The 12,045-nt window shown below is 38.0% G+C and overlaps 3 protein-coding genes across 12 annotated transcripts; all 3 read right to left on the bottom strand.

Annotated features, from left to right (window-relative positions):
* Window positions 1–2,011: 2,011 nt before the first annotated feature.
* Window positions 2,012–4,668, bottom strand: LOC104722692 (cysteine-rich receptor-like protein kinase 11). Its single transcript, XM_087475756.1, is given in 7 exon segments — window positions 2,012–2,440; window positions 2,558–2,711; window positions 2,805–3,042; window positions 3,115–3,325; window positions 3,411–3,520; window positions 3,690–3,903; window positions 3,905–4,668. Coding segments are annotated over 7 exon segments (1,944 nt in total). The 5' UTR covers window positions 4,631–4,668; the 3' UTR covers window positions 2,012–2,149.
* A 1,226-nt stretch (window positions 4,669–5,894) lies between these two features.
* LOC104722693 (cysteine-rich receptor-like protein kinase 15) lies at window positions 5,895–8,838 on the bottom strand. Of its 9 annotated transcripts, none has more exons than XR_015572695.1 (7): window positions 7,848–8,754; window positions 7,620–7,757; window positions 7,385–7,503; window positions 7,108–7,280; window positions 6,712–6,949; window positions 6,487–6,628; window positions 5,895–6,391 (listed from the first exon to the last, which is right to left on the bottom strand). XR_015572695.1 is itself a non-coding variant. In XM_087475754.1 (7 exons), the coding sequence occupies exons 1-6, from the start codon at window positions 8,611–8,613 to the stop codon at window positions 6,472–6,474; spliced, it is 1,629 nt and encodes a 542-aa protein (XP_087331880.1). In that variant the 5' UTR covers window positions 8,614–8,838; the 3' UTR covers window positions 5,895–6,391; window position 6,471. The 9 variants fall into 9 exon arrangements, 5 of the variants coding, with proteins under 5 accessions (XP_087331880.1, XP_087331878.1, XP_087331879.1 ...); XR_015572697.1 differs by having other exon boundaries at window positions 6,479–6,628; window positions 7,070–7,255; XR_015572698.1 differs by having other exon boundaries at window positions 6,479–6,628; window positions 7,108–7,255.
* A 221-nt stretch (window positions 8,839–9,059) lies between these two features.
* Window positions 9,060–11,942, bottom strand: LOC104722695 (cysteine-rich receptor-like protein kinase 11). Of its 2 annotated transcripts, XM_087475745.1 has the most exons (6): window positions 10,725–11,942; window positions 10,520–10,632; window positions 10,221–10,431; window positions 9,892–10,129; window positions 9,653–9,806; window positions 9,060–9,547 (listed from the first exon to the last, which is right to left on the bottom strand). In XM_087475745.1, exons 1-6 carry the CDS (start codon window positions 11,692–11,694, stop codon window positions 9,215–9,217), a joined length of 2,019 nt encoding a protein of 672 aa, XP_087331871.1. In that variant the 5' UTR covers window positions 11,695–11,942; the 3' UTR covers window positions 9,060–9,214. The 2 variants fall into 2 exon arrangements, with proteins under 2 accessions (XP_087331871.1, XP_010439199.2); XM_010440897.3 differs by lacking the exon at window positions 9,653–9,806.
* Window positions 11,943–12,045: the final 103 nt, after the last annotated feature.

Genomic DNA, 12,045 nt, shown 5'->3' with positions numbered 1-12,045 from the left:
TTTAAAGCCAGACTCTTGGCTAAGGGCTTCACACAGAGAGAAGGTATTGATTATACAAAGATTTTTTCACCTGTTGTCAAACATGTTTCCATCAGGTACATTTTGTCGATGGTTGCACAGTTTGATATGGAATTGCAACAAATGGATGTAAAGACTGCTTTCTTACATGGTTTTCTGGATGAAGAGATTGTTATGGCTCAGTCTGAAGGTTTTGTTGGTCAAGGCTGTCGAGAAAAGGTATGTTTTCTTAAAAGGTCTCTTTATGGCTTGAAGCAATCACCTAGGCAATGGAATCTTAGGTTTGATGAGTTCATGTGGAGTATTGGTTTTGAAAGAAGTGCCTATGATAGTTGTGTATATTGGAAGATGTTAGAGAATGATACACGCATCTATCTGTTGCTATATGTCGATGACATACTGATTGCTTCGGTTGACAAGGCTCAAGTTTGTGAGTTGAAGAAGCTGTTGAGTGAAGAATTTGAAATGAAGGATTTCAGAGATGCTAAGAAGATCTTGGGGATGGAGATTTCTAGAGATCGTGCTGCAGGAACTTTGACTTTGTCACAAGAAGAGAATGTGAAGAAGGTGTTGAGGACTTTTAAAATGGATCAGTCAAAGGCAGTAGCAACTCCAATGGGAGTGCATTTTCAGTTAAGAACAGCTTCTGATAAGGAGTATGAAGATCAGTTTGCTAGAATGAAGGTTGTTCCTTATGCGAATACGGTTGGTAGTGTGATATATTCGATGATAGGTACTCGACCTGATCTTGCTTACCCAGTGGGAGTTATAAGTCGATTCATGAGTCGACCCTTGAAGGAGCACTGGCAAGCAGCAAAGTGGGTTCTGAGATATATGAGGGGGACAGAGAGGAAGAAACTCTGTTATCAGAAGAATGAGGATTTTCTGTTGAGAGGTTATTGTGATTCAGATTATGCCAACAATGGTGATAACAGGAGATCGATTTCTGGATATGTTTTTACAGTAGGTGATAACACGATCAGTTGGAAAGTCGAGGTTACAGAAAGTAGTTGCCATCTCGTCGACAGAAGTAGAGTATATGGCGTTGACGGAGGCTGTAAAAGAGGCTATATGGCTGAAAGGTTTGGCAGAGGAACTTGGTTTTCCTCAAGGTGCAGTGGAGGTGCATTGTGATTCTCAAAGTGCTATCGCATTGGCAAAGAACTCAGTGCATCATGAGAGGACTAAGCACATTGATATCAGGTTACACTTTATTCAGGATATCATCAGTGAGGGTATCGTGAAGCTGGTGAAGACAACAACTGAGTGTAATCCTGCATATATCTTTACCAAGGTTTTACCGGTGGACAAGTTTGAAGGAGCTTTGCAAATGCTCCGAGTTCGTGATAATTGAAGAGGTGAGTTGGTAAGAGAACTGAGCGGTGAAGTTCAGGGAGGTTAAGAGCGGTTAAGCTCAAAGGACAAGAGTGGTTAAGCTCTGAAGTTATGAGTGGTTAAGCTCAAGTACTGGAGGAGGAATCCTGGAACTAGAACAAGGAAGACTGTTGAAGGCAACCAGAGTCAAGGTGGAGAATTGAAGGAAGTGACTCAGGTTTTAGTCTTCAATTGGTTAAGTAACAAAAAGACTCTTGGTGAAAGAGAGGCTTTGATCTCTTAAGCTTAAGAGAAGAAACACGTGAGAAGCACGTGAGACGGTTGACAAGTTTATTCGCCGTTGACTAGCTTATAAGCTGTTCTTATCTCTTTAGAGAAGGTAGTGGAAAAGGTTGTTACGATCTCGAGAGAGAGTGAGAATAGAGAAGCTTGAGAGATCTTGTAATCGGATTGATTAAAAATGTTCTAGTGGATTCCGGAGTGATATCTCCGGTGAGACGTAGCGTTCCGGTTTGGGCGTGAACTCGTTGAACTCGTGGTGTCTCTGTTTTCATTCTTTTGTTTTCTTGTTCTTTATTCATCTTGTTTCGTGTTCACTGACGTTCGATTGGGAGTTATTGTGAGTGATCGGAGTTAGATATCCTCACACCTTGGTATATTGATCAAATTTTCTAGACCCATAAACACAAATAGTAAAATGTCATTTACAGAGGAGCTATTAATGTTGTAAACACATTACCGTTTGATGAAGTATATATCTCAACTCATACACTTTACTGTTTCAATGGAACTAATGTCAAACTCTTTCCAATGTTATTTCACTAGAGAAACATTGGCTAGACTCGAGGCCCTCTCGTAATTGGTTGCGTCTATTTGAAAAGAAGAATCCAGGTGGTTTAGGATCGGGTAAATCGATGGTGTCGCTTGTGAGCATCAACAGGATTTCTGACAAGGTGGGACGATCTTTTGGATCTTTCTGAACACATAGGAGCGCGATGTGGATGCATCTTGTCACTTCTTTGTTTTGACACGAAATGCTTGAATCTACGAGCTCTAATGGCGACTTGCTTTTCCACAACCTCCAAGCCTGTCACGCAATTTAATCATCAATTCAGCACATACAAGTAAAACCACCGCTAGATAAGATCTTATTCTTAATTATTTGATCATTTATCAAAGCACTTAGTTCTTCTCTGGTACTCACGTATGTGACGAAATTCTCAGTTGTAGTGTCTGACTGCTGGAAGAATCTGTTATTTTGACCACATATAATCTCAAGAACTAAGACTCCAAAACTATAGACATCAGATTTCATTGAGAATAAGCCTTGCATTACATATTCTGGGGGCATGTAACCACTGCAAGAGTCAAACACAAACAACATTAAGTAGACCGTATATTCAAGCTTCACTACATAGGCCATATAAAGGGTAGTAATAGTATGTTCTTACCGTGTCCCAACTATTTTGTTTGTATTAGCCCCACTTTGATCCATCCCAAAAATTCTAGCCATTCCAAAATCAGCAATTTTTGGGTTCATATCAGCATCTAAGAGAATGTTGCTGGCCTTGAGATCACGGTGTATAATTGTGAGCCGTGAATCTTGATGAAGATATAGAATTCCTCGAGCAATTCCCTCGATAATGTTGTACCGTTTTCTCCAGTCTAATTTCTCATTGTTTGTAGGGTCTATACTTACAAAAATAGTTATCAGCTAGCAAAATATCATGAATAACATATATTTATGCAAATTTCGCATACCAAAGAGGAAGTAATCGAGGCTCTTGTTGGGGACAAACTCGTAAACAAGTATCTTCTCTTCTCCTTCAAGACAAAACCCAAAAAGCCTAACAAGATTTCTATGCTGGAGTTTTGCAACAACAAGAACCTCGTTTTTGAACTCTTCTTCACCCTGTGCTGATGCTTTGGATAGCCTCTTCACTGCAACTTCTATTCCATTAGGTAACGTACCCTACAACTAAAGAGATACTTTGATTCCGTAAAATCCAAGGTTTGTCAAAAACAAGTAATGGACCAAGTAGCTACAGAAATGACACCTTGAAAACTTCGCCGAATCCTCCTTGACCTAGCTTGTCACTAAATTTTTTGGTTGCAACTTTAACTGTTTTAAAATCGAACTTCAGGGATTCTACAGTTGTAATACCAGCTGCAAAAATAACAACAAAAAAAAAAAATCAAAGACACACCCTCTGATATCAGATCACCAAGAAGCCAATCTATCATCATCTGAGAGTGTTGTAATAAATGTTCCATAGACTCTACTCTACACATGCTAAAACCTAAAGGCCAAATAAAAGCATATGAATAACACTCACAATGATCAAAATCGAATTCTTGATATGTTTTCTTTCTCCTCCAGCAAAGTCCAACATATCGTCGAGCAAGCAGTACGAAGATGACGATGATGATTACTCATACAACAATGGGAACAAGAAACACCACAATAGCTCCTTTGGCTCTCTTGTCAGATTGCAGTGGAGGAGGAGGAGAAGCCAACGTAATATTTTCAAAAGCCTTAGAGAATTTTTTTTAAATCCCAACGGAAAAAGCAACTAGCCCGTATAACAGTGCAAACTTGCTCCTGACCGCAGTCACCTACGTTTTGTCGCAGGCAACTCTCACAATCACGAGAATGAGATGTAAGATCTGGCGTGCATTGCATTAATGCGTAGATATTCTGGGAAGGTGTCAAGGCTGCAACATCAGCTGTGTAATAGCTACTACTAGACGATGGTGTGCTTTTTGCATTGGAGGTTGTAATAATCATACGACCCATTAAACCTTCCCATATCGCCGTGAACTCTTTTTGAATATTTGAGTTGATATCTCCAGTGTTGTTAATAACCTTGCGCGGGTACAGCTCTGTGGATATGTCGTCGAAAAAAGTACTAGAGTAGCGCACATGGCAAAGTATGGGATCACCTGGCCATGTAAACGCGCCTGTCTGGTTACCACAACTCCGTAACAAACCATCAGAAGCTTTCTTGATACAATCAGAACAGTCATCTGGAGTTGATCCTGGGATACACATCCCTCTTGCGAAGACACGGTTTGGTTCTTTCCCGATGGAACCGCTGTAGAACAAGCCGTCTCCAGCGGTGACGTTGGAAGGAAGATAAGAGAGTATTTGTCGGAGATTTGAGTCGTACGTACTGTTGGGTGTGAAATTCCCATTGTTCATGCACTGTTGTTGTGCTGAAACTGAAGCAACACAGAGGACAAAACAGAGGATTGAAAACAAACTCCTCTGTTTCATATTTTTCCTTTATGGGATTTTGTAGCTTTGTCTTTGTAATAATATATTTGATTCTCTTGCGAACTCCCAAATGTTGAATTTGTCAAACTCAATTACGGTGGTCCCAAAACTTGAATATGCGGTCGTCAGTCAAAGACATTTTGTGGTTCACATCGTGAAAGTGAAGCTCCCATTAATTAAAGAAGATGGAGAGTTTGAGACGTTATTGTCTAATAATCAAAAGCATTCAAATCAAAGACAAAAATACGAAGACTCATTAGGTGATTCACATTAAGAGACAAAATTAGTATTTTAAAGACGAGAGACGTTGAAGTAAAAGACAAAAAAATAGGGTGACTCATTTGCTGCATCACAATTATTATCTCTTTGACATTTTTTTCTCTATAACCAAAGTTTCCTCTGTTTTGAATAATCAAAATAATGATTATCACTTCATTTTTTTCTTTTCTTTTTGCAACCAAAGTCTTCTCTCTTTTGGGAATAGTCAAATAATGGAGTCTATACTCTACATAAAGAAACTAAAATCTAATTTTTATGATTAATAATTATACCATAGAAAAAAGAAGTTAAAACTAAGCATTTACTAGGCAGTAGTAGTTTTACAAAAAAAAGAAAGAGTAGTTAGTTTGTATTTTTTTCTCACCAAAAAAAAAAGTTAGTTTGTATTTTTTTTAACACGTACAATGGTAAATATTTACTAGGTAGATCCATACCTGAGTTAAGCGAAAACAGAGATTCTGCATAGCATGCATCATGCATGGTTTGGATGTTAATTTGTATTTTTTTTTTCACACGTACAACGGTAAGTATTTACTAGGTAGTAATAGATCCAAGTAGTTTTACAAAAAAAAAAAGGAAAAAAAGAGTAAATTGCATCTAATTTTAGTAGAAGAAAGTTCTGTTTAACATTGATTAAAATATTTATGAGATCCATTAAAGTCACTAAAATTCCAGTTTTTAAAAGACTTTTCAAAATTCATGTTAAAATAACTTGGCTTATTAGAGGATTTACTTAATTAAAAATACAAGGTTTTAATTTCATGATTTTAAGTAGAATTTGAGAAGATTTTTATATTATATCATAATAACTTTCTTAAAATCATCCAAATATTTATACACATGTAGTATATCCAAACCAAGCCGATAAGATATAATATCTTTTTTTGTATATTTTGATTATAGGTAAGTTTTTTTCCCTATATATTGTCATGCAAGCTATAGAAGTTGTTTGTAAATAATTAACTAGAGCAATCCAAACTAAAAATACTGAACCGAACTTCAAAATTGCATCAGACAACACCATCCAAATTGAATTACATATGGTTTTATTTAATTTCAGTTTCTATATATAAAACCAGATTGCCAAACCAAAACTAAACAATAAACTGGCTTCACCACCTCTAGAAATATGTAAATAATTGTTTTGGTGTAATTCTACGGCGGCAAAAGCTGCTAACCGAATATTCAACGAGGATATAACACAGTGATCGATGTATCATCAACAGATCGATATGAATCAAGCGGGTCTTTTTGAGGTCTACTATGCACGACAAAACCTGGTTGCCGAGGCACTGGTAAAGTCACAGTATTACTAGTGAGCATCACAAAAATGGTTGAAAATGTCGGACGTTCTGCATGATCTTCTTGAACACATAAAAGACCGATATAAATGCATTGAACAACTTCACTCTTTAGACAATTATCTAGGATAATTGGATCCACAAGGTCTAAAGCATTTCCGTTACTCCAAAGCTTCCAAGCCTAAAAATCAATCAATAAATATATTTTTTTTGTAACCATTGCTTATTGTAAGAGGGCTAATAAAAAAAAAAATTATTGCCTTAAAACTTAGTAACCAAGTCAAGTTCTGCGTCTGTCTCGTAGAAGCTGCTGTTCTTCCTACCGCTAATAATCTCAAGAAGTAACACTCCAAAGCTATAGACATCAGATTTCATTGAGTACTGGCCATCAATCGCATATTCAGGAGACATGTAACCGCTGGAATCCACAACAAAAGACAAGTATTTGCAAAAATTTGACACACTTCAACTTATGAGAAGTTAAGTACGTAGAAGACTTACAAGGTACCAACTATTCTGCTTGTGTTCTCCTGGGTTTGGTCCATTCCAAAGATCCTTGCCATTCCAAAATCAGCTATTTTGGGATTCATATCCGCATCTAGGAGAACATTACTTGCTTTGAGGTCACGGTGTATGATTGTGAGCCGTGAATCTTGGTGAAGATATAGAATCCCCCGAGTAATCCCTCCAATAATCTTGTATCGTTGAGTCCAGTCCAGCTGACCTTTGTTTTTATCGTCTGTGTGCAGAACAATAACAACCAGGTTCTTGAATTACAGTTAAATCAGAAGATTTGCAACCACAAGTTTCAGCAATATGGCTAAAAAATCATTGACACAAAGCAATAAATGCTACTGACCAAAGAGGAAGTAATCAAGGCTTTTGTTAGGCACATACTCATAGACCAGTATCCTTTCTTCTCCTTCAATAGAAAATCCAAGAAGCCTAACAAGATTTCTGTGCTGAAGCTTTGCAACAACAACAACCTCGTTCTTGAACTCTGTTTCACCTTGTCCTGATGATTTTGACAGTCTCTTCACCGCAACTTCAGTCCCATTCGAAAATGTACCCTATTTGTTTTCATCAGCAACATCTCGTTAACCAAATGTGTTGACACAAAATATAAAAAGTACACAACCTTAGGCGCAGTTAAAGAATTAATAGTAAATAGTACCTTGTAAACCTCACCAAATCCACCTTGACCAGTCTTATTCTTTTCTGAATAATTATTTGTTGCAGCTTGTATTGTTCCATAATCAAGTTGCAGCAACTTTATGGTTTTCATATCATCTCCTGATGCACAGTAAAGAAGTCGTAGTAATCAGAACAAAAAAAAAACAAAAAAAACTGCTCAATGACAATAATCAAACCCAATTAATTAAGACTGTTAAAATCATTTGAATCTTTACCATAAAAGGCTGGAGCATTATTCAAAGTCTTCTTTGTCCTCTTTGCAAAGAAACAATAACCAGCTATGAAAATCAGAACAACCACTATAATAGGCATAACAATGGCTGCCACTAAAGCTTTTGAATTCCTATCTTTCCCTGCGTTGCAAAGATTATTTTCTTGAGATCGGATAGTGGCAGATGAGTTAGATTTTGAGAATAGAGGAGAAAGAAGTAAAGAGAGTTCACCAGGTGGTGATGCTTGTTGTTGTGGTGGTGCTCTAAGGAGCGTTTCATTGAAGAACGCGTAAAGCTCGTACCTCGAATTACAACTAGGCAAATGAAGTCTCGCTCCAATTCTGTTAAGACGCATCCCATTAATGGTTTCTTGCAAACAGCTCAAGCAGTCTATTCTTCTAAGATCAGGAGTGCACTGAACCATGCCGTACAAAGTCTGGAGTGCAGTCCAATTGGCACTTATCGTAGAGAACTTTCTAGGACTGTTAGCTGCTTCGACGGCAGCTTGGTTCATCGTGGACCACACGAAATCTTCGTACCGGTCTACTTGGTTGGTTGAAATATTGGCGTTCAACATCCTCCATTTCCATTCTATATTAGCATTCAAGGTCGATATAATATTCTGGTCAGAGTATCTGAGCATGCAGTCCTCGTAGTACAGCACGGCTTCTTTCTCATTCGGACAACGACTGAGTATGTCGTTGACGGAAAAGGCTACGCAGTTACGGCAAGCCTCTGGCGTGACGTCTCCCTGACAGAGGAAAAGTCCTGTGACTTTGTCGGGAGCTTGTCCCGCCGTGGCGGTTTGGAATCCGGTGGAGTAGGAAGCGTTGGGGGAAGAGAGAGAGGATAAAAGGGTTTTGAGATTGGTGAAGTAAGTGCTGTTTCTTGAATACGTTGTTGTATTTGAACAAACGTTTTTTGATTGAGCTGAGACTCTGAAGCTAGTGAGGAAGGAGAAAAGGAAAAGGAAGATGAAAGAGGCGCGGGAAGACATGATTGGTTTTTTTTTACTCAGATTTGTGTTTCACATCAGGAAGCTTCCATATATAGAATGAATATATTTTTGTTCTTCCCTTTAAAAACAGAGGATGGGGTTGTGACGATGTGTTTGATGACAAGAAGTTAAATTAAAGTCAAAGTAAACCATTCAGGTCTTTTTGAATTTGAAGCCACATTCAGGTATTCACGATTCTTATCTCTTTGATATTTTTGTGGTCATGTGTCCATTCTTTTGGAATAGTCAAAATGCCAACAATTATATGTGACAGACAAATACGAAAAAAATGGTCAAAATAATAATAATAATGAGAAATGATAACGTTCATGTATATCACTATCATAGTGATTTAATAAGCAAAAACACAATATGTGAAGAAAACACCACACATACTAATAGAAATGTATGGCTTGGTATATTGATGAAGATTCTGGAGCCAAAAATACAAAGAAGAAGATTTTCATAACAGAGTACTCATATTACAAATTTAGAAATGATAGAAAGAGTGTACTGTACATGAAGTTTGATCGAGTATGTATATCATAATAAAAGTGATATTCCTGCAACATGGTTTACGTCACAATCATCTCAATGAACTTCAATGAGGATCCACATCTGAAACCGTTACATCATTGACAGTATGAGAATTGGACCCTATCATAGACTGCCTCAACTCTATGCACTCCGGTACTCGTTCTTGGTTGCTTCCATTTGGAAACAAGAATCCAGGTGGATTAGGAGTAGGTAAAATGTGGGTATTGCTAGTTAGCATCAACATGATCGTCGACAACTTGGGACGCTCTTTTGGTTCTTTCTGAACACATAAGAGCGCAATGTGGATGCATCGTGTCACTTCATTGGTTTGAATATTCTCTAAAATGGTTGGATCTATGATTTCTAATGGTGACCCGTTTCTCCACAACCTCCAAACCTGCAACAAAATTAAACCATCAATCAAGAACCCAATGATAAGAATATATTGTTGGTTTAGTCATTGGATCATCAACCAAGAACTTAGTTCTTCTTTGGAACTCACATATGTGACTAAATTCTCAGCTGTAGTATCCGACTCGTTGGAGAATATGTTATGTCGACCACATATAATCTCAAGAACTAAGACTCCAAAACTAAAGACATCAGATTTTGTTGAGAATACGCCTCGCGTCACGTATTCTGGGGATATGTAACCGCTACAAGAGTAAATCACATGAAATATTAAGTATGTTACTGACCCCTATCAGTACATAGATCATATCAAGAGTAATGCATATATACCGTGTCCCAACTATTCTGTTTGTATTAGCTCCACTTTGGTCCATCCCAAAAATTCTTGCCATTCCAAAATCAGCAATTTTCGGGTTCATATCAGCATCAAGGAGAACATTGCTGGCTTTGAGGTCCCGATGTACGATTGTTACCCGTGAATCTTGATGAAGGTATAATACTCCTCTAGCGATACCCCGGATAATGTTGTACCGCTTTGTCCAATCTAATTGCCCTTGCTTTCTAGGGTCTGCACATAATACAAAAGGAGTTATTGGCTATTTTAGATTTCAATTTGAGAATCATATCAAAATATCATAATATATACTAATTGCACATACCAAAGAGGAAGTAATCGAGGCTCCTGTTGGGGACAAACTCGTAAACAAGTAACTTTTCTTCTCCTTCAAGACAAAACCCAAGAAGCCTAACAAGATTTCTATGCTGGAGTTTTGCAACAACAACAACCTCGTTCTTAAACTCTACTGCACCTTGTGCTGATTCTTTGGATAGCCTCTTCACTGCAACTTCTGTCCCATTTGGCAACGTACCCTATTACATTACATCAAAGAGAGTTGCTTTAATTTTGTAATTCCATCTTTTATCAAGTGATGAGACAATAAAGCTACAGATATGACACCTTGTAAACTTCACCGAATCCACCTTGACCAAGCTTGTTACTCCTTGCAAAGTTGTTTGTTGCAGCTTCAATTATCTTAAAATCTATTTGGAGGGAGTGTACAGTTATACCAGCTGCAAAATCAAATCATATCAACAAAAATTATCATCATCTGAATATTTTAGGAACTAAGGGGGCAAAAGAAAAGCTTAAGACCAACACTCACATTGATCAAAACCAAATTGTTGATTTGTTTTCCTCCATGAGAAATATACAAAAGATCGCCGAGCACGCAGTACTAAGAAGATGATGACCATCAAGATGACTACTACAATGGAAAACACAATTGCCACTAAAGCTCCGGTTGAGATTTTCCCACTATCTGCGGAATGTGGAATATCACCTTTGTCAGGTTGCTGCAGAGGAGGAGAAGGAGCCACCATGATATCACCAAAAGCATTAGAGAATGTTTTCAAATCCCAACGAAAAAAGCAGCTTGGCCGCATAACAGTGCCTCCTTGCTTCTGAGAACAGCACAACTGATAGTCATTTGTGCTTTCTTGGAGACAACTTTTACAATCATCAGAAGAAAGATCAGGCGTGCATTGCATCAATGCGTATATATTCTCGGAAGATGACATGGCTGAAATTGGAGCATTGTAATAATTATTACTAGACGATGGTGTGCTTTTTGCTGTGGAGGCTGCATTAATCATACGAAAGATTACTCCGTTATATATTTCACTCAATTGGCTTAGATTTGAGTTGACATCTTCAGTGTTGCTGACCAGTAAAGACGGTTCCATATCTGCAGATCCAGAGAAAGAAGTGTTGGAGTAGCGCACATGGCAAAGCGTGGGCTCACCGTGCCATGAATAAGCTTCTGTATTGTTAGGACACCTCTGTATCAATCCATCAGACGCTTTCTTGATACAATTAGAACAGTCATCTGGAGCTGACCCTGGGATGCACATCCCTATTGCGTAGACTTGGTTCTGTTCTTGTCCGATGGAACCATTGTAGAAGAAACCGACTTGAGCCGTGACATTAGAAGGAAGAGATGAGAGGATGAGTCGGCGATTTTTGTCGTATGTGCTGTTGGGTGTGAAATTCCCACTGTTCATACATGTTTGTGCAGGAACTGAAGAAATATTGAAGCTTACTATGAGGAAAAAACAGAGGATACTCTGTTTCATAATTCCTTAAAGATTTTAGCAGAAGCAAAAAAAAATCTTTGTATCTGTCAGTTTCTTACGGGTGTAAACAGAAGATGGAGATTTTTCTCCGAAATATCTTGTATTGAATTCGTCAAACTGATAACAGTGGTCATTAAACCTGCATACACACACGGTAGGTCATACTACAAGCTACCAAGGATGAGTCAAGCGTGAGAAGTTGGGACTTGTCCAAAGACTTTTACAATTATATGAATCAGATATGTGGCAGAAAGAATAATGTATTTTTGGGATTAAAAAAAAAAAAAGATTCGCAATGAGAAGCCGAAACGTTTGACCAAGTCTAGATAGAGAAAGCTAGAGAGGAGCCAC

Source organism: Camelina sativa, chromosome 11 (assembly GCF_030686135.1).
Source record: "Camelina sativa cultivar CO46 ecotype springtype chromosome 11, ASM3068613v1".
Classification (NCBI taxonomy): Eukaryota; Viridiplantae; Streptophyta; class Magnoliopsida; order Brassicales; family Brassicaceae; genus Camelina; species Camelina sativa.
The sequence above is the reverse complement of the archived record's forward strand: the minus strand, read 5'-3'. Positions and strand labels throughout refer to the sequence as shown.